General features: G+C 47.0%; 1 protein-coding gene across 5 annotated transcripts in view; it reads left to right on the top strand.

Annotated features, from left to right (window-relative positions):
- The window catches only part of plce1 (phospholipase C, epsilon 1), a 74,776-nt gene that overhangs the window by 51,371 nt on the left and 3,047 nt on the right, over positions 1-20,358 (top strand). For 2 of the 5 annotated variants that reach the window (XM_055894060.1, XM_055894397.1), the window contains 31 exons: positions 548-864; positions 3,363-3,508; positions 3,684-3,945; positions 4,175-4,386; positions 6,106-6,141; positions 6,466-7,099; positions 7,357-7,512; positions 7,628-7,745; positions 7,966-8,113; positions 8,353-8,475; positions 8,865-9,001; positions 9,416-9,654; positions 9,857-9,918; positions 10,038-10,203; positions 10,561-10,668; positions 10,873-10,989; positions 11,171-11,329; positions 11,480-11,609; positions 12,254-12,295; positions 13,407-13,531; positions 13,705-13,822; positions 14,183-14,320; positions 15,119-15,412; positions 16,220-16,383; positions 17,429-17,690; positions 17,982-18,100; positions 18,277-18,405; positions 18,506-18,703; positions 18,943-19,113; positions 19,349-19,561; positions 19,870-20,078. In XM_055894060.1, the coding sequence (XP_055750035.1) occupies positions 548-864; positions 3,363-3,508; positions 3,684-3,945; positions 4,175-4,386; positions 6,106-6,141; positions 6,466-7,099; positions 7,357-7,512; positions 7,628-7,745; positions 7,966-8,113; positions 8,353-8,475; positions 8,865-9,001; positions 9,416-9,654; positions 9,857-9,918; positions 10,038-10,203; positions 10,561-10,668; positions 10,873-10,989; positions 11,171-11,329; positions 11,480-11,609; positions 12,254-12,295; positions 13,407-13,531; positions 13,705-13,822; positions 14,183-14,320; positions 15,119-15,412; positions 16,220-16,383; positions 17,429-17,690; positions 17,982-18,100; positions 18,277-18,405; positions 18,506-18,703; positions 18,943-19,113; positions 19,349-19,561; positions 19,870-20,037 (5,411 nt within the window). In that variant the 3' untranslated portion in view covers positions 20,038-20,078. The remainder of the gene's footprint in view (positions 1-547; positions 865-3,362; positions 3,509-3,683; positions 3,946-4,174; positions 4,387-6,105; positions 6,142-6,465; positions 7,100-7,356; positions 7,513-7,627; positions 7,746-7,965; positions 8,114-8,352; positions 8,476-8,864; positions 9,002-9,415; positions 9,655-9,856; positions 9,919-10,037; positions 10,204-10,560; positions 10,669-10,872; positions 10,990-11,170; positions 11,330-11,479; positions 11,610-12,253; positions 12,296-13,406; positions 13,532-13,704; positions 13,823-14,182; positions 14,321-15,118; positions 15,413-16,219; positions 16,384-17,428; positions 17,691-17,981; positions 18,101-18,276; positions 18,406-18,505; positions 18,704-18,942; positions 19,114-19,348; positions 19,562-19,869; positions 20,079-20,358) is intronic. The other 3 variants (XM_055894227.1, XM_055894143.1, XM_055894305.1) reach the window with 3 other exon arrangements.

The following is a 20,358-nucleotide window of genomic DNA, read 5'->3' as shown; positions in this document are numbered from 1 at the left end:
AACTGCGCCGGATGCACAAATCAACCAATATAAATGGCCGATTTATTTATTTATTTTCCCGCCGCCAGTTATTGCGGTAGCCATGGCTACCTGGCGCACATATCAAAAGGTTTCCCAGGACATCCAGCGGTGGTGTGTGGCGGCTGAGGGCTGACGATGTCCAGAGGGGCATCTGATTCCCTGTATTTATGGTATTTCTGCACCGGTCCCCCGGTCCACCATACCAACAGAGCACACAGCCATTTATCTCTGAGCAGAGACAGCAGAGCTGTGGTGTGTGTGTTCTCAGGGTGTGTAAACACACTGGAAACGGGGCTAATGGCTCCTGTACGAAAACCCGAACACGCACTTCTGCCACTCGGGTGGAAATGTGGGAGTCACTTAGAAGTTTGATGCCTGAACTAGAGAGTTTGTTTTCGACGTGTTTTGTATTCTGAAAAGCAGCGAGGTTCAGCTTTCCTACCATGTTTAATAATACCTGGGAATTGACGTTGGAGGATACCTTTTAGTTTACTGTGTACATCTCTCACCCGTCTGTCTCTCTCAGAGCGTCAGCTGTGCAGCAACATGTCGGCGTGCAGCGCGGTCCCGTCCAACGTGACGGGCATCAGCAAGGAGTTGGTCGAGCTGCGTCACCTGATCCAGTTCCCCGAGGAGATCGCCAGCATCCTGACGGAGCAGGAGCAGCAGCTGTACCGCCGCGTCTTCCCCCTGGACTACATCTGTTTCTTCACCAGGGACCTGGGAAGCCCCGACTGCAGCAGGCGCCTGCACCCCAGCCTCAAGGCCTCGCTGTCGGCCCCGGCCATGCCCATACAGACCCAGAGGAACACTGTGGAGGACCTGGTCACACGGTTCAATGAGGTGAGACTGGGGAAGAGAGGCTGGACTAATGTGACTGCGTTGAGTGGTTAGTAACAATCTTAGTCCTAAATATCTACAGGATGGGGTTGAATTAATGAAGGTCTTGATGATTCATCTATTAGTTGAGTCAGGTGTGTTAATGCTGGGCTAGAATAAAAGCCTGCACACATTGTTGCTGTCCGGGACCAGGATTGGAGAGCCCTGCGGTATAAGGTTATTAAAGATCTCACTTAATGTTAATTGTTAGATATTATTTTTGTGGAATTGACCACCCGGTGGTGTACTGTGTTTGATGGTCTTATTCTGCCAGTTTGTTTCCCACACCTGCGGGGATTAGTGTCAAATTACACTCGTAAACGGAGCCCTTTGAGCTGCCCTCTACGCTGATTGACTTTGAGAATAAACAATTAAGAAGAACATCTCGGCGGCATCGGAATGAGGTCAGTGCCAAGCACACGGAGGAAATGATGTCATCTTTAAGTTTCATGCCTTAACATCAGCTGGTTTTTATTAAGCGAGAGAAGGAGAGTGAGAATTGTATTTCCCCAAATGTGTATCCTAACCATTTTTGGGCATGTGGCGGAGCTACAATCAACAGAGACAGAGTCTGACATAACCTCCGCAGCATGGTAGAGATGGACTCACTGTGTGTGTGGTTACCGGCTGTGCCCCAGTTCCACGAACCAGATCAGAGAAACCGGGCAGGCTGTTTGAGCCGAAATGGCTGTCTGGAGAGGTTAATTCTGACAAACACAAAATGGTCGTGTGGTGAGTTTGTAATAACTCTGTCAACATTGATTATGTCATCGTTCCATCATGGGGAAACTGAACCTTGACACAGAAAAGAAGATTGTAAGCACGTTGTATGTTTTTGATCACTGGTCAAACGGTGTTATTGGCATTCTCACCAAAAGATGTATTCCTGGAATTATAATTCCATTGTTATTGTGTAGCCTATTTGATATATACTATATCATATTGGAATCCGAGTGCCGTTCGGTTTAGTCCAGTGGATTCGGGTTGTCATTCTGATGTAACCCCTATGTGTCTTTATCAAAGGGACGCCACATAACAGGCAGAGACCATTTTGGATCACCGCCGACTGATCTCCCACCTTTTAAATATGGACTCATCCATGGGAGGACGGGAGTCGTGCCGTCTACAATATCAGCCACTCTGACAGATATGCACCTGCCTCTAGTCTACGGCCTACCAGTGCTTTCATGTCCACCGCTGACAATGTTTATAGCGCTGAGGGACATGGCTGTAATGTAACACAGTCTGGATTCAAATAGTAATGTACTGCAGACACTTGGGAGAGGGAGAAGTGGAATGTCATGTTTCTCTCTCTATCACTTTGGTGCCGTCTCTCATTGTCAGTCGTTCCTGGAAACGAGGGAGGGGAAGGAGGATGATATCTATGTCTGTGATGGCGCTGTAATTTTTAGTGTCTGAAGTTTTCTCTCTGGAGGGAATCAAACTGAAGTCCCCCCCCCCTCCCTTTACATCTTACATAACCCAGTAATTGGATCTGTGTTATGTTGTTTTTTTAAGCCTACTGGCTTCTCTCTGGGTGTGTACAGATGTAGGTTCTTCATTTGATTGCTCTTGTGTTGCTGAGAATTTTGCACAGCAGGAAATGCCAAGTTGTTTAGGGTTAAGAAGGCTTCTAAAGTTTGTAATTTCCACTTTAAAATGTCATACTGGATTTGCCCTAAGGAAAAATGAATCAACCCCTACAAGATATTCCATTAATTATAATTCCCAAACAATTCACATTTCCTGTTGCTGTAGGATTATTTTCCTGCTGTAGCAAGCAGGCTCAAATTAAGATCTTACATCTGTAACTGTAGACAGCCGAGCAGTGCGACAAGAGGAATGCTTACAGGGATGACTTTAGAGAGGCAGAGAGTCTGACTGGCCCTGGTTCTGATGACTGGTTCTCCCATAGGAACAGAACAGACCTGCCTGACTGCAGTATCAGGAACCTGCCTGTGGAACTGTTTATGTAACCCTCGTTGTTTTAGGGGGGGGGGGGTTTAGCCGCAACACGACAGCGGGCAAATATTTGCTCCAACTGTTATGTCCAGGGTTTCTGCCTGAACTTGGATAAACCCTTATCTCTACTATTTTGGTTGGATATATGCAACAAACGAGACCTGATGCAATCAAAAGGTTTCATAACTTGTTGTAGAGCCGACTACCACCATTTTTTCGTGTTAGGTTAGAGATAGTGACCGCTAAACCTGGGTTGAAATTAGGCCTAATTCCGTTTAATTGAGTTCATCATAAATGGTGCTGTTGTCGATGCTGTGTAGAACATTGACCTGCCCAGTGGGAAACACTAGTCCTTTCATTATAAGGGTGTGTCCAAAATGGCGCCATATTCCCTATATAGGGACTAGTGTGTCATTTCAAGCACAGCCTGGCTGTTTCGGAGCATTGACGGATCATGAAGTAGACGATGTTGTAACTGTGAGAGTTGCTGTCTCTAACAGGTGAGCTCGTGGGTGACCTGGTTGATCCTGACTGCGAGTTCAATGGAGGAGAAGAGAGCGGTGTTCTCCTATCTGGTCCACGTGGCCAAGTGCTGCTGGAACATGGGCAACTACAACGCCGTAATGGAGTTCCTGGCTGGACTACGGTATTTGGTCGTCCAGACACATTTCTTACACTCCTCACTTTCTTCCAACCGGCTGTAATCCTACAGCACCTGTCAATTTTCATTATTTAGATTGCACCTAATTAAAAATCATTCTGCTAAACCTAACGTAAGTAAGATGTGTGATAGATCGATATGGGATTATTCTCTGCTCCAGGTCTCGTAAAGTACTGAAGATGTGGCAGTTCATGGAGCAGTCGGACATTGAGACCATGCGCAGGCTGAAAGATGCCATGGCGCAGCACGAGTCTTCGTCCGAGTACAAGAAAGTGTTGAACCGTGCCCTTAACATCCCAGGGTGCAAGGTAGTGCCCTTCTGTGGCGTCTTCCTCAAAGAGCTGAGTGACGCGCTGGACGGGGCCGCCAGCATTATCAGCCTGCGCCACTCAACGCACGACTCGCAAGAGGACTCACTAGAGGTAACGAAGTGGGCCAGGCCCAGGCTTGCATGCCAGGCTTGTAGCATAGTGGGTGAACAAGGCTAGCTGGACAGACAACACCTGCTATCGCTCTGAAGCTCTTAACACAGCTTTGATGGCTCTTCCTAGATGAGCAGTTTGACCGTGTACACTTTACATCAAGTTGCTATTTCACCTGTGTAGTGCCACCTTTTATTGTTCACGTTACCCTGTTTCTCTTTCTGTGTAGTTTGTGGGGGACTACGGCGGGCAGCAGCACTTCCTGCAGAGGGCGGGGCCAGACGGGCTGCACAGCCAGGAGAAGGAAGCCACGGTCAGCAACATCCTGCAGATCATCCGCTCCTGCAACCGCAGTCTGGAGATGGAGGAGGGAGAGGAGGGCCACCACGAAGGCTCCTCCACCTCCTGCAAAAAGACATTCATGGACAGGAACAGGAACCAGTAAGTGACTGGATCAGGAAGAAGCGGTACTCAGGCAAAGATCCAGGATCAGTTTTAGGATTCCCAAATCCTAACCTTAACCTGTGGGGGGGACACGAAAAATCCTAAAGTGTCAGGAAGAATCTACAGTCGATCCATTGCTCTCGCCATCATATTGTGATGGCGTTCATGTAGGCGTTCCCTCTACTTGACTACTCCCCTCTAGCATATACAGTACTTGCATGTTTGATTCAAAGGTTATTTATACGTGGATTTTCTATTAATGTTTCACATTCTAGATCAGAGTTACATGGATGATACATTTAGATTCCACCTGTTTAAACGCCCTTTAATCTGAGAAAGTTGAGAATAACGTCTTCCACTTTAAATCCTAAATTTTTTCCCCCTGATGTTTCCGCAACCGACCTCCACCAAAAGTGATGTGTTTAAAGTAGCTCTTATTTGAATGTCAACCCTTTCAGAAGGAATGGTGTCCCTGTCTGATAGTGGAAGGCTCCCTTTAATGTCAACTCCTTTCTCTGCTGTTTCTTTGACAGAAACACATAGAGACAGAAGGTGGACGGCTTCTATAATGTTCAGTTAGAGCCGTAAGAACCACAGTAGCTCTGCAGACATTGTCCATGGACCACTTCCGTTCTGCCATTGTTGCAGCTTGTCCTTTAAAAAAAAAAATCAGCACAATTGAATGTTCTGTCCAGCAGAAGTGTAGTCGTTATGAAATATCATTGTTTGGCCTTGTGGAACGTGCTGAATGCATAGTAACTGCAAGACAAATAATATTTTAAGACTGGATATTTTAGAGAACATGCAACAGTAAAGCATAGATTATAGTTAAGCAATAAGGCACGAGGGGTGTGGTATATCGCCAATATACCACGGCTACGGGCTGTTTTTAAGCGCGACTCAACGAGGAGTGCCTGGATACAGCCCTTAGCCGTGGTATATTGGCCCTATATCACAAACCCCCGAGGAGCCTTATTGTTATTATAAACTGGTTACCAATGTAATTAGAGTAGTAAAAATTGTTTTGTCATATACGGTCTGATATACCACAGCTGTCAGCCAATCAGCATTCAGGGCTCAAACCACCCGGTTTATAATGTCTGATATACCACGGGTTTCAGCCAATCAGCGTCCAGGACCCAAACTACCTGGTTTATGATACTGTATAATCAATGACAAGTGTTACTTGACAGGAAGCAGAGGTTCATGAATCATATTTAATGTCAGGTTATCTGGGGACTGCGAGTGTTAATGATGGGAATTCTGTTGAGATGGCAGTTTCACTACTTTCCAGTTTCCTTTTGGCTTTACAAAGCAAAGTCAATGGCATAAATGATTGTGATAGAAATCTGAAGAGTTCCCGTTACCTGTACTAGTGTACTATACTGGAAAACAAGAGCCAGTTTCCAGCGCTGTGTAGTTTCCTGACCCTTATGGGAGATCTGTTTGTCCTCAGACTGGGGTTAATGGTTACTTGGTGGAAAAGGCCTCTGATTTATGACACCATTTTGTTTCCGACGGGGCCTCTGGATCCAGTCAATGGTTTTCTGTGGAAGTCCTCTCACAATGTTGATTGGAGGAAAGATAAGGGCAAATGTGACACCTCATCCTTTCAGTCCTTTTCTGTTTTACTTGTTTTATCTGAACTATTTGAAGCTCGACACTTCCTGACCTTTTCTCTCTGTTCTTCCTCCCTCATTCCTCCTTCTACCGTAGCTCTTTCAGGAGCAGGTCAGATTCCAACCGTGTCTTGTAAGTTATCAGACTGCCGTTTAGAGCTTTCTCACTAATTGACTTTGCTTTACTTGTATGTGTCGAATTTGCTGTTACAATTGCATGGTGCGTTTTTTGTTTGTTCAGACTGGGCAGCATTCAATGCATTTTGCTATCCTCAAAGTGATGTTCTTTTGGTAGATGACATGGCTGGGTTGTTACACTCACTGAATAGAACAAGGTGGTGATGAGACAATCATTCCCCCTCTATATGTCCTAGAGCAGGGGCAGAACTATTAACCGATCACAAATATCCACTGTTTGGTGTTTTGCTCCTCTTTGACCTCCTTGTTCGCCCGTTAGGTTTGTGGTGGGAGACCTGTCAGACTCCGAGGGAGATCTGTCTGAGCTGGCTAAAGAGGTGGAATTCCAGGGCACTGAGGAGACCCACCGGGCCTTTGGCCACGGCACGGAGCTCATCCCCTGGTACGTGCTCTCCATCCAGCCTGACGTCCACCAGTTCCTCCTGCAGGGAGCCACCGTCATCCATTACGACCAGGAGAGCCACCTCACCGCTCGCTGCCTCCTCCGCCTGCAGCCCGACAACTGCATCCTGACCTGGGCTAATCCCCAGAGCGGCAGCCCCCCCGCGGAGCCCCCAGGCCTGGGTCAACCTGTAGTGAACAGCCTGTCGGAGGGTCTGCTGGACCTCTCGGTGGTCAAGGCTGTGTTCCTGGGCCACTCCGGGGTGGACTTGCATGCTGTGTGTCTGCAGAACAAGCTGTGTCACACCATGAGGGCTGAGGAGAATGGGGTCAGTCTGCTTTACGGGCTCCATACTACAGACAACAGGCTGCTGCACTTTGTGGCCCCCAAGCACACAGCCCGCATGCTGCATGAGGGACTGGTGGAGCTGGTCAACGCCATGAGGAAGCTGAAGAAGTTCCCTGATCAGAGACTGCACTGGCTCAGGAGGCAGTACGTCAGCCTCTATCAGGTAAAATACTAATTCCTTGAGATTGTGTTGTGGATGATATGGGATGACAGGTATATTGATTCAGTCTAGAATACACAAGGTAGAATTGATTTGGGAAGTCTAATGTCCTGTTAATCAATACTCAAAAGGGAAACGGTGAGCCCCCTGTAACTTCAGCACAGATGCGACGAAGGTGATTTTGTCTCATCCTAATGTCAATTAGCCTTGAGTGAGCGATCTCATAGACTGCTGTGTGTTTCGTCTCCCATCTGCAATAGGAGGAGGGCAGGTACGAGGGTCCCACTCTTGCTCAGGCTATAGAGCTGTTTGGGGGCCGGCGCTGGAACATGGGCACAGGGGGCACAGAGAAGCCCGGCGCTCAGAAGCACAACTCCATCTCTACCACCAAGAAGAAGAAGAAGGCTCTCACCAGGGTTAGGAGAAATACACCTAAATATAGTGTTAGTTTGAGAAATACAGCCTTCAAATGTGTTTGTCTGGGTTTGTGGAGATCTGAGTCACTGACTGGGTGTTTCATAAACCACACAGGGAGACAGCGGGGACGCTACCGATGACGAGATATTCCAACGGAAAACTAAGAGCTGCAAGGACACCCTGTGCAGGAACAGGCCTGAGCTGTGTGACGGCATGGACCAGGAAGGGCTAGGTAACCTGTCCACTACCCTACACTGCACCACCTCTCACAATTCCTCAGTGACATGTAACGGTCTTCACATACCAGTAGTTTATGGTTTACAGGGAGGGACACTTTCAAAAAGGGGAATATCTGGGATTTTAAATAGACCGATTTTGTTTACTTCTGAATGACTCTTGTTCACTGTGTTTGACCATTTTTACATTGCGTGAAACCCATATTGATCCCATAGAGGACGGCTTCCCTGGACCCTTCTCCCTGTCGAGCTGTAAGACCCCGGGTTCCTCCTCCTCTTCCTCTTCCTCCAGTATGGGCAGCTCCAACCCCTCCCGTCCTCTCTCCTCCCCCGTCCTGTCAGGCAGCACCAAGGCCCAGCCAGGGTAAGACATGAAACCTGACCCCAGACCTGTTCTTAGAGGGGAAACATTTGTATATAGTTGATAATACATCTGTAAACCTATTATCATATACTGATAGTGTAAGCCTCATACCAAATACTATTGCCACTTTATTTAAACATCTTTATCTACAATATAAAAAAAAACAATAGAATACATTTTAAATCTAGTGTTTTTAACTATAACAGTAACCAATCCCCTCTCGTCTTGTCCCTGTGTAGTGCGTGGAGCAGCAGGAGCTGGCACGGCCGGGGGAAGGGCTGCTTCAAGGGCTTCCAGAACCTCATGATCTCTGGCAGCACCATGAGTTTCATCGAGTTCGTCGAGCTCTTCAAGTCTTTCAGGTGCGCCGTCCAACTTCCAGCCCTCCTCTCTTTATACGGCGCAGTAACTATAGTCTATATACAGACACTGGTAGTAATTAAATGCACTCCCACTGGCAAAATAGAGGGAATTCTCATAGCACAAGAGCACAGTTATTGCATTCCATTCAAACATTCAGAAGAAGCTTTTACAAATCCAACCAATCTTTCCCAAGGTTGTTTTGTCAAAGACACACTGTGGTTTTCTGAAGTGTCTCTCAGTTCAAAACAAAGACCAAGGCTACACGCCGAAACATGTTGCTCTTATGTAAAAATGAAAAAGCATACCGTTGTCAATGTCCTCCAAGAGGAGCTGAATATTTCCATCAGTTGAATGTGAACACCCCCGCTCTTGTTTTGACGTGCTGTAGCATTCGGAGCCGTAAAGACCTGAAGGAGCTGTTTGACACCTACGCTGTTCCCTGCAGTCGCTCCGGCACGGAGTCTGCCCCCCTCTACACCAACCTGAGGATCGACGACAAGGACACGGGCCTGCAGCCTGACCTGGGTCTGTCCCACCCATTGTTTTACTGTACTCCTATGTGTTTGTGACTGTGTGAGTGGTTTGCATTGGGTACTGTTCAGTCATTGTTTAAAAGTAAATAAAAGAAATATATATATTTAAGGATAGAACGTGTATATATATTTAAATATACATAAATGAGAGAACTGGATTGGTTTGGGTGGCGATGGTACAAGCTTTCCGTGCTCAGTCTGTCTAATCATGGTGAATGGGGGCTGATGGGAGCTACTTGATTGCAGAAGCACCAAACGCTCTGTGATGATTTCTCTCTAGAGGCTTGTTGGTTCAGAAGGACTCTAACAGTGGAGTCACACTGTGGTGTAGGAGTATTGGACGTTAATGTCGTTAGTGTCTTAGTTAGAGAATGTCTTCTAATGATGCACTTTTCCTGTCCTCCAGACTTGCTGACCCGTAACGGTTCGGACCTGGGCCTCTTAATCCGAACACGGCAGCAGATGTCGGACAACCAGAAGCAGATTTCGGACGCCATTGCGGCAGCCAGCATCGTGACCAATGGGACGGGCGTGGAGAACGCCTCTTTAGGGGTGCTGGGGCTGGCCATCCCACAGCTCAACGACTTCTTGGTCAACTGCCAGCGGGAACACCTGACCTACGACGAGATCCTCAGCGTCATCCAGGTGGGTCACATGACTGGTCCAGCAAGCTGTACTTAAGGGATGTCTTTTACGGTCTGAAAAAATTGTCAGAATTAGATTTTGGAGTGTAATGTCCCTTTAACTAGGCAGACGTGATATACTGCTCAGTAGACATATCGATAAGGACCGGAGAATTATATTCCTGTGAAATACTGTTAAATTGGGTTTCTTTTGTCTCCCTCAGAAATTTGAGCCTTGCATAAGCATGCGTCAGATGGGTTGGATGTCCTTCGAAGGTTTTGCCAGGTACATTCATTTCCCAAGAAATATGAAGTCGACCAACTCAAGAAATGCCGTCATAGGAATTCTGAGATGACATTCGTCGCCAGTTTAGTTGGTGACCTTTTACCTCTAATCCTCCCCAGGTTTTTAATGGACAAGGACAACTTTGCGTCTAAGAACGAGGAGTCTCAGGTGAACACGGAGGAGCTCCAGTGTCCCATGTCTTACTACTACATAGAGTCCTCTCACAACACGTACCTCACTGGACACCAGCTCAAAGGAGAGTCCTCTGTAGAGCTCTACAGCCAGGTGATGATTGACGCAAAAGTATATATTTTCTTCAGGAAATTGACCTTTTCTAGTTTTGTTTCATTGGGGATTTCTAAGCATCTGATCATTTTACTTAACGTAGCAGGTGTAACAGAAAGGCCTGCGCAGGATCCCCACATCCGGTTTTCAGATGTAAAGGAAGCGAGGATGTTTCTGGTGTTCAATGACCCCTTCTGAGGGTGGTTTGCCATAAGCAGGGCCAGGAGTTTTTCCAGACTACATGAACTGACCAGGACAAACTCGGGGCTCCTGCTGTACTTGAGCTATAAGATGAATTCTGTGTTGGTGTGATCGTCCATCTTATTATTATGGGATGTGGTCGTTTGTGTTGTCTAGGTGCTGCTGCAGGGCTGCAGGAGTGTGGAGCTGGACTGTTGGGATGGAGACGACGGATCACCCATTATCTACCATGGGCACACCCTCACCACCAAGATCCCCTTCAAGGTTAGTCTGTAACCCTGGCACAACCCTTGCACGACCGTGGCACACTGCCACTTTTGACCTTATGTCACTGTTTGGCCTAGTAATGGCCGACCACTATTGTAGCTTGATTAATACTGCTGGAATATCTGCGGGTTGTATTCTAGAATACATGGGACTAGTGTCATGTATGTTATGCATCATGTATTGTAACCTGTGGTCTTCTAGGATGTGGTGGAGGCGGTCAATCGCACTGCTTTCGTCAACTCAGACATGCCGGTCATCCTGTCCATTGAGAACCACTGCTCTCTACCCCAGCAACGCAAAATGGCTGAAATCTTCAAGGTACCTCCTCCTGGCTCCAATGGACCTGATCTGTACGGATTCTAGCTGGCGTGTCATGTGTCCTGTCTCGAAGAACCTTGTTACTGCATTCCTTCCTTTGGAGATTGCTCCAAGTACTTTGATAAAAAAGCCTTTGATTGTAGCGTGTCTGTGAGGATTCCTGTTTGTTTGTGTTTTGAAGACTGTGTTCGGAGACAAGCTGGTGACCAAATTCCTGTTTGAGAGCGATTTCTCTGATGACCCTCTGCTGCCCTCCCCGCTGCAACTGAAGGGAAAGATCCTCCTCAAGAACAAGAAGCTGAAAGCACACCAGGCTCCCGTCGACATTGTCAAACAGAAGGTGAGACCTTATACAGTGTGAACACGTGCATTATTACACACGCCTCCCTCGCAGGATGACGTCAGGTTTGTCTTAGGTAGTTTGTTTGTTGACATGGGGGCAAATGGCTACAGGACTTTCCACCAATCATACCGTGCTCTGTTCCCTCAGGCTCACCAGCTGGCCCACATCCAGGCCCAGGCCAGCAACGGGGTACCGGCTGGCAGCTCACCTGGTAACCACGATGATGATGAAGAGGAGGAAGACGAGTACGACGATGACTATGAATCCCTGTCTGATGGTGAGACAGATACTTGCTTTGACTGTATATAAACCCTCAGTAACAATGTACACAGCACATACATGGACCAGTAATGTACACAGCACATACAATGTACACAGCACATACATGGACCAGTAATGTACACAGCACATACATGGACCAGTAATGTACACAGACCAGTAATGTACACAGCACATACATGGACCAGTAATGTACACAGACCAGTAATGTACACAGCACATACAATGTACACAGCACATACAATGTACACAGCACATACATGGACCAGTAATGTACACAGCACATACATGGACCAGTAATGTACACAGCACATACATGGACCAGTAATGTACACAGCACATACATGGACCAGTAATGTACACAGACCAGTAATGTACACAGCACACACATGGACCAGTAATGTACACAGCACATACATGGACCAGTAATGTACACAGCACATACATGGACCAGTAATGTACACAGCACATACATGGACCAGTAATGTAGGAGTGAGATCTTGTATCTAGATTCTTCTTTTTAACATCTTCCTTGATTCTCTCTTTTTAACATGAGTTACAGTAGCTCTACTTGGGTTTGTGTTATTCCTGTACTCTCTCCTCCCCTGTCCCTGTGTCCCTGACTGTTCCTCTGTGCTTTAGCTGACGTTCTTTCAGCTTCCACTGCCTCGTATAGCCTTGAAGGTAAACTGAACAACATACCCAGCCGCCCTGCCTTCACAGTACCAGCACTACTGCATGGCGCCTGCTGTAACACTCTGTCTGTGCAGTGAGCTTGGCCTGGGTGCTGTACGCTTTGCATGTCTCCGTCGCCGGCCTGCTGTCTGGAGTGAATTTGAGGCTTTTAATGTACCAAGTGTGGATACTGGGTGGGTTAGAAGTCTGGAACTGTTACATTGTGTTTGGGGTTTTGTTGTAGTACTACGCTGCAGATGGGATGATGTTCATGTCGCTGGGGGGGGGGGGTGTCATGTCTAATGATCTGTTTGTCTCCGTGTTGTCAGTACACACAGGGCCAGTATAGTGTAAATACGCCACCCCCATCCGCACGGCTGTGTTTTGATATGTACGTCCTGACCTCACTGGTGGCAGTGGCTCATCAGAGAGAGAAAACAAAGACATCTGTTTTCTCAGGCCCCTGCGCGCCCCTGTCCAACGGGGAGCCGTGGGGGTTAAAAAACTCTACTGTTAGGAGCTCTGGGGATAAGCGACGCTCTCACCAGCCACTACCACATGTAACCAGAGCAGTATGAGACACAGACGATGCTACACTGTACTGTAACTGCACTGAACCAGTGGGATTCCTCCTGTAAAATAACTGTTGGTGAAAATTCCTCTTTAACCGCAAAGCACTTTGGATGTGTGTGATGGATGGCTTACATTCATGTTTTGTGTCCTGCTGTGTGTGGGCGAGAGAAGAACAGGAGGCTCTAACTCCCAGCTCTTTGTTTACAGAATCTGCATTGCATTGTGGTATTTGTGGGGGACCAATGTTTTCCTCGGAATGGCATTTCCCCAATTCCCAGCATTGCAAGCAAGCTGTCTGTTATGGGATGGAATTCTTCTCAGTTTAGTACTTATGGTTTGACAAGGAAGACTCAATGTGAAACCATTGGCTAACATCACATTGAAAGCAGTCCATTTACATTTACATTACATTTAAGTCATTTAGCAGACGCTCTTATCCAGAGCGACTTACAAATTGGTGCATTCACCTTATGACATCCAGTCCGTTGATTAAATAAAGCTGGTCTGCCTGACTCCCTCCCTCAAAGTTGATGGTTCTGTTTCTCAGATAACATCCTAGATGATAAACCAGACGGGAAGTCCTCAGTTGACAAGGATGATCATCCCATCATTGATGAGATGCCCAAGAGGATGAGGAAAGCAGACAATGCTGTAACCCAGAGCAAAGGGAAGGTGGGTTTCACCTCTAACCCTTGACCTCTAGTCTCTGAACCAAGAGAGACCATTGAGATAAAAACGGATCTTAATTGAGAACTAGGAGACACCAGATTTGACAAATGCACCTGAAATGTTTTCATTCTTCGACGTAATTCCAGATGGAGTGACTGACTCTGCTCCTACCCCAGGTATTTGACATGGAGCTGGGAGAAGAGTTCTATCTGCCCCAGAACAAGAAGGAGAGTCGACAGATCGCTCAGGAACTCTCTGACCTCGTCATCTACTGCCAGGCTGTCAAGTTCCCTGGTAGTCCTCCTTTCATTTCATTGACTTTACTGCATGGCTCATTCCAGCATAGAAATGGTTTATGTTCAAAATGTGGTGTGTTTGCTTATTCCTAGAGTGTTTTTATTCTGCCTGGTGATTTTTCAATCGTGAGGAATACCGATTAAAAGTTCACAAAGGAATAAAATACAGGTCTATGAATTGATGGTAAATTAGAATCAGGTGCACATCTGCTAGGTGCATAATTCTCCAGAGGACAGCCAGAACAAACAAGCAACATTAAACCAGCGAGGGGAGGAGGAGAGATGGTGCCCTTGTCTTACACTCTCGTCTGGGGCTCTCTTTCTGTGTTTGTGTCCATCTGTGTTGTGTGGGAAACAGGCCTCTCCACCCTCTCTCCTTCGGCCTCTGGCAGAAGAAAAGACAGAAAGAGCAGGAAGTCCATCTTTGGCACGGTTCCTGGTCGTAGCGGAGGCAGCCCCGGGGAGGCGGTGACGCTGGGCCGGACCCCAGGGAAGGGTACGTATGGCCGGGCCTTTCCCGATGACCTAGACCTGGAGCTGGGGGACGGGATGTGAAGGGACAGGGAAGGGTACATATGGCCGGGGCCTTTCCCCATGACCCAGACCCCTAGACCTGGAGCTGGGGGACGGGATGTGAAGGGACAGGGAAGGACACCCACATAGTCGGATTACACCCCATGGGAACCAGCCTGTTAACTTTTCCATACTTAAAATGGCCCTCTAAAAATGAGTGTACGATGTTATCGTGGCATTTGTAAAGGGTTTGCTGTTGTGGCATTTGTAAAGGGTTTGCTGTTGTGGCATTTGTAAAGGGTTTGTAGAAGGGTTGAAATGTTTTTTTTTTGTTTTTTTTGAGGGGCATGTTTTTTCTGGCTCTGCCATGAGAGGCTTGGCAGAGCGTTTGAATAGTAGTGTAGCTAATGCCTCTTTCATGATCAATGAGAACACTAAGGAAGGTACAATTAGTGTTATTTAAATGTCCTACCTAATGAAATACTAGTGTTACATTGCCTTAAGGTCCTGAAAAAAAGCATTTTTGAATTGTGTTCAAATCGTTATTTGATCTGTCCTTGTTATTCACAGTTATTGCTCTGGATAAACGTATCAGAATGAGTATTAGTATCAGAATGAGTATTAGTATCAGAATGAGTATTAGTATCAGAATCAGTATTAGTATCAGAATTAGTATCAGAATCAGTATCAGTATTATTATTATATTCAGTATCAGAATGGGAATCTGCTAAATGACTAGCTAGGTTGTAAATGTACATTTGTCCGTCTGACTGACCTCCAGGTGGCGTGGAGGCCATGCGTCTGGCCTGGGAGGAGCAGACGTCGCCCGTACTCAGCCCCAGCGCGTCACTGAGCGCCATCATCCGCACTCCCAAGTGCTACCACATCTCCTCGGTGAACGAGAACGCTGCCAAGCGCCTCTGCCGCCGCTTCTCCCGGAAGCTGATCCAGCACACCACCTGCCAGCTGCTAAGGACCTACCCGGCCGCCACGCGCATCGACTCAGCCAACCCCAACCCTCTGCCCTTCTGGCTACACGGCATGCAAGTGGTAGCCCTCAATTATCAGACTGACGGTAAGGCGATGGAGTGGAGGTTTACTGAGAGGGTCGGTCCAGGTTAGTCCCTGGATGAGACTATGCTCAATGGAGATTCTTCATTGAAAGTCATTTTATTTTGTCCGGGACCAGGCTGAAACTTTATTTGGAAGTAACCCATGAAGTCTATAACTAGGGCTCTAGAGTTCTTCCCTGGTCAGGTGACATGGTAATGAAAAACTCAGGGCCCTACTTATTGAACTTTTCATGAAACTCTAGTTGCCTATTCATTGGAAATGGCGTGGGCAGGGTACATTACAGTATGACCCCGTGGAGATGTATTGGAGAAACACTGGCAGGGTTGTGCTCGCTTGCATGTCATGTAATTTCTCTGTAAGGGGGCGCTCTGACCTTGGCAGCACCTCGTCCACTCGGTACACTGAACATGGTTGTGATACTGATGGGCCTGATGCATTTTATGGGCTTTGTCTGTTTTACACTAATTTACAAAGCTTGGACCCAGCTTTGCAAGCTGATATGTTTTTCCACTCACCTGTGCCAATTCAGCTTTTCCAAACAAAAATGATGTTAAGTGATGCTTGTGGAACAATGGATTTAGAGTGGAAGGTCTGCTATTTTTTTCCCTCTCCTTCTCTCTCCCCTCTTTCACTCACTTTCTCCATCTCTCTCTCTGCTTTCTCTCGTCTCTGCTCTCTCTCTCTCTGCTCTCTCTCTCTGCTCTTTCTCTCTGCTCTTTCTCTCTGTTCTCTCTCCTCTCTGCTCTTTCTCTCTGCTCTCTCCTCTGCTCGCTCTCTTCTCTGCTCGCTCTCTTCTCTCTCTCTCTAGACCTGCCCATGCAGTTGAACACAGCTCTGTTTGAAGCAAATGGGCATTGTGGTTACGTCCTGAAACCTCCAGTGCTGTGGGATCGCTGCTGCCCCCTCTACCAGCAACTCAGCCCCCTGGAGAGAGATGTAGAGAGCATGAGCCCAACACTCTATTCTCTGACGGTGAGCACACACACACACAACCCTCTATATGTTTTTGGACAGCAAACTTTTTTTTTTTATACTCCCACATTTTGGATTTGAGTTCAAATGAGGCGACAGTACGGAATGTGACCTTTTATTAAAGTGTATTTTCATACATCTCTGTTTTACCGTTTAAGAATGAAAGCACTTATGTATCTAGTCCCCCCATTTGAAGAACTCAAATATTTGAACAAATTCACTTATAGGGCATTAAGTAGTCAAAAGTTTAGTATTTAGATCAATTTTCAGTTTGTTTTGGTTGTGTTTTGGAATATAGTTTGTCCAATAGGAATTGACTGGACGTGGTTATATGGATGGGACTGTACATGGACGCATGTGTGTATACATACACACACACACACACACACACACACACACACACACACACACACACACACACACACACACACACACACACACACACACACACACACACACACACACACACACACACACAGTGCTCTGGGAGTACACACACAATCTCTCCCACTCTAGGGATGCCCAGACACTCAACCCAACAAAAACTATATTGTAGCCAAACACACTTCAATATGACCTACATACTGGTTTCTCCCACTAACTACCCTCCTGGGTATAAACACACACTTACCCAAAGCACTCCCATCGGCTCTTCAGCATGGCTTTGATGGTTTATTAGAGCTATTTGCACCAAATATCTGATTTGTCTAGTTGACAGACAGGGACGCCACCCAATAAATCTTTTGCAATAGCGAAGGGTAAAATACTAGTTATGTTTAAACAAAGAGATGTTTAATTTCTCATCCAGAGTGACTAACAGGCGCAATTAGGGCACATGGACAGATTTTTCACCTAGTCAGCTCAGGGATTCAAACCAGCAACCTTTCGGATCCTGGCCCAACGCGCTTAACAACTAGGCTGACAGAAGTATTATAAAGTACTAAGTAAATAAGTCATGTAATGCCATGTATCTGTATTATAGTGTTTTGAGATGATTCAATTCACTTTTGACATGAAGTAAAGATGTCCTCCCCCCCTCTGTCAGATTGTGTCGGGGCAGAACGTGTGCCCTGCCAACAGCGCGGGCAGCCCCTGTGTGGAGGTGGACGTGCTGGGCATGCCCGTGGACTGCTGCCACTTCCGCACCAAGCCCATCCACCGCAACACGCTCAACCCCATGTGGTCAGAGCACTTCCTGTTCCACGTGCACTTTGAGGACGCCTGCTTCCTGCGCATCGCTGTGGTTGAGAATAACAGCTCTCAGACCACCGCTCAAAGGACGCTGCCTCTACGGGCCCTCAAACCAGGTGAGGAAGAGGAGGGGTGGAGAGGAAAAGAGGAGGAAGAAAGTCATTCATTTAAATTTATATTTTCACTTTAAATATTCCTGACAAATGTTCTCAAGCGAGAGCATGAAACCTATAAATAGGCTATTTGTCCACACGCTATGTAGCAACACGCTACTGTATTTATCAACATGCTATGTTGCAACACACTATGTACAGAGTTTGCTAGCAGCTATAGCATGACATGTGGCCAGGTTAATACACTTCTACTCCCTGTTGTTAATGTCTGTGGTTGGTTGTGTGTTGTTCCAGGCTACAGACACATCCAGCTGAGGACGCAGCACAACGAGCCCCTGGAGGTGTCCAGTCTGTTCGTCTACAGCCGCAGAGTAGAGGAGAGCCCCACCGGCACAGCCCTGCCTGCTGCTATGGTAACACACGCTCACACCCCACTAGGGAAGGAACATCTAGGGATTATTTAGATTTTTTTTGTAGCTCGTCGAACAGCATCCGATGAGCTAATTAGCTAGCAACCTTAAAGTGCATGTAAGGACTGTGTAAAATACTCTGTCGTATCTATCTGTACGTAACACTGTATCCCTGGCAGCTGTTCAGTTCTGAGGAGCGGAGGACAGCCCAGCAGCACCAGGTGACAGTCCATGGTGTCCCAGGTCCAGAGCCTTTCACTGTGGTGTCTGTGAAGCAGCAGACCACCGTCAGACAGCTACTGGACGCGGTCAGTCCCAGCCCGCCCACCCACAGACTGACGCATGCCCACACACACCTGCCACACTCTGTTCATAGTGGCTCATGGATTTCCCCTCTCTCGACTTTAGTTACCGACGTCTACAGAAGGTGCCGGTGAGTACTTCCTGTGTGAGGAGAAGGTGCCTCTGGCGAAGGAGCGCAGTGACAGTAAGAGGTGTCCTCAGCAGCGCCCCCTAGCCTCCGAGGAGGAGATCGTCAGGGTGGTCAACAGCTGGCAGCCTGAAGAGGGATATGTGGGCAGAATCTACCTTAAAACCAAGGAAGAGGTGCTACTTTTTTAATCAACACTGTTCTAGAGTCAAGATATTTTTATGAGAAATAGGTCAAGCCCATTAATTTTCAAACAAATCGTGTATTTTTTTGTTCTATACAATTGTTATGAATTTCTTCATGTTCTAAGGTCCCCCTCTTGTGGACATGTTCTAAATTACACACTACTTTACTTTCAAACAGGGGAAAGTCTCAATAACGAAACATTTTGAGTAATGAAATGTTGTGTTGGCAGGACCTGAACTATAAGAACAGAGTGGTGGAGAGAGTGGAGGAGGGCGTGGAGAGGGTGGTAGCAGGGGAGGACGACACCTTCTTCGTCCAGGTGCACGACGTGTCCCCAGAACAACCTCACACAGTCATCAAAGCCCCTCGATACAGCACGGCGCAGGACATCATCCAGCAGGTGAGGAAGAGGAGGTGGCGCTGCACATTAAAAACAGGAATCACAGGAGACTGGCTTTTATTTGCAATTTTCTGACATCAATTCATGCACTAAACCGGTGTATGCGATTCAGAACAAGTTAAATCTACAGATACGCATGAATGAATGAACTGTTGACCGCTGATATGAAATGGCTTTGGACTGACAGGAAATGGTCGTCGTTAAGAAAACTATCTTTCCTCGGTCTCCTTTACAGACGCTGAGCAAAGCCAAGTACTCTCTGAGTATTCTGAGCAACACTAACCCCAGTGACTATGTGTTGGTGGAGGAGGTGTCGAAGGAGGCCAGCAGTAAGAAGTCTTCTCAAGCTAAGCCCTTCCAGAGGGTCCTCCTGGACCAGGAGTGTGTCTACGAGGTCCAGGGGCGCTGGAGGGGCGCAGGGAAGTTCCTCCTCAAGCTCAAAGAACAGGTACACAGGTTTGGAGGGAAGGAATGAACTGTGCCAGTGTGTACCGTAGTCCATTATGGACACGTATGTGTGTGTGTGTGTGTGTGTGTGTGTACACTAATACTTATATCTCTACTAATTGTAGAGAAATGACTCAGGGCTGAATCTGAACTTGAAAATAAGCACGTAATAACTCAAACTTTTGTGTAAATTATACAATTATGCCAATGTTTGAGATACTCACGCATCAGCTCAAGTTCATATGAGCAGCAATAATCATTCTCGCTCTTATCAGGTATAACACTGACTGTTGGTGTGTGTGTACTCAGATGGCCCGTGAGGACAAGAGGAAGGGCATCTCGTTTGCCAGCGAGCTGAAGAAGCTGACGTGTCGCAGCCGGAGCATCCCGGCCCCAGCTGCCCAGGAGAGCAGTCACAGTAAGGATGAAAACGGCAGGGCAGCATGCAATGTGCCTCTGACTGAGACCCGTGAGTGAGAGACGTTCGGTCGGCAGTGTGTGCATAGAGTCCCCAGAAGGTACGGAAGTCCCTACAGTTTCCTGTTGTCTTTACAGCTAGGGCTTGACCACCTTCTTTTTGTCTTCCATAGTCAGTTTTCTTTCTTCAATTCCTTAACTTCTGACATCTTCCTTTGTTTATACAATGCCATATATTTAATGAGATACTTCATCACCTCGCTAATTAGCATAAACGTGTCACCCAGGGACCAGTAAGGGCATGATTTACGGCTGTTGGGTTGCTGTGTTTAACCAGGCTGTGGAGTCTCTACGGGTTTATAGATATGAGGTGTGGTTAAG

The sequence above is a fragment of the Salvelinus fontinalis genome, chromosome 1 (genome assembly GCF_029448725.1).
Source record: "Salvelinus fontinalis isolate EN_2023a chromosome 1, ASM2944872v1, whole genome shotgun sequence".
NCBI lineage: Eukaryota > Metazoa > Chordata > Actinopteri > Salmoniformes > Salmonidae > Salvelinus > Salvelinus fontinalis.
Note: the sequence above shows the minus strand (reverse complement) of the source record. Positions and strands in the feature narration are given on the sequence as shown.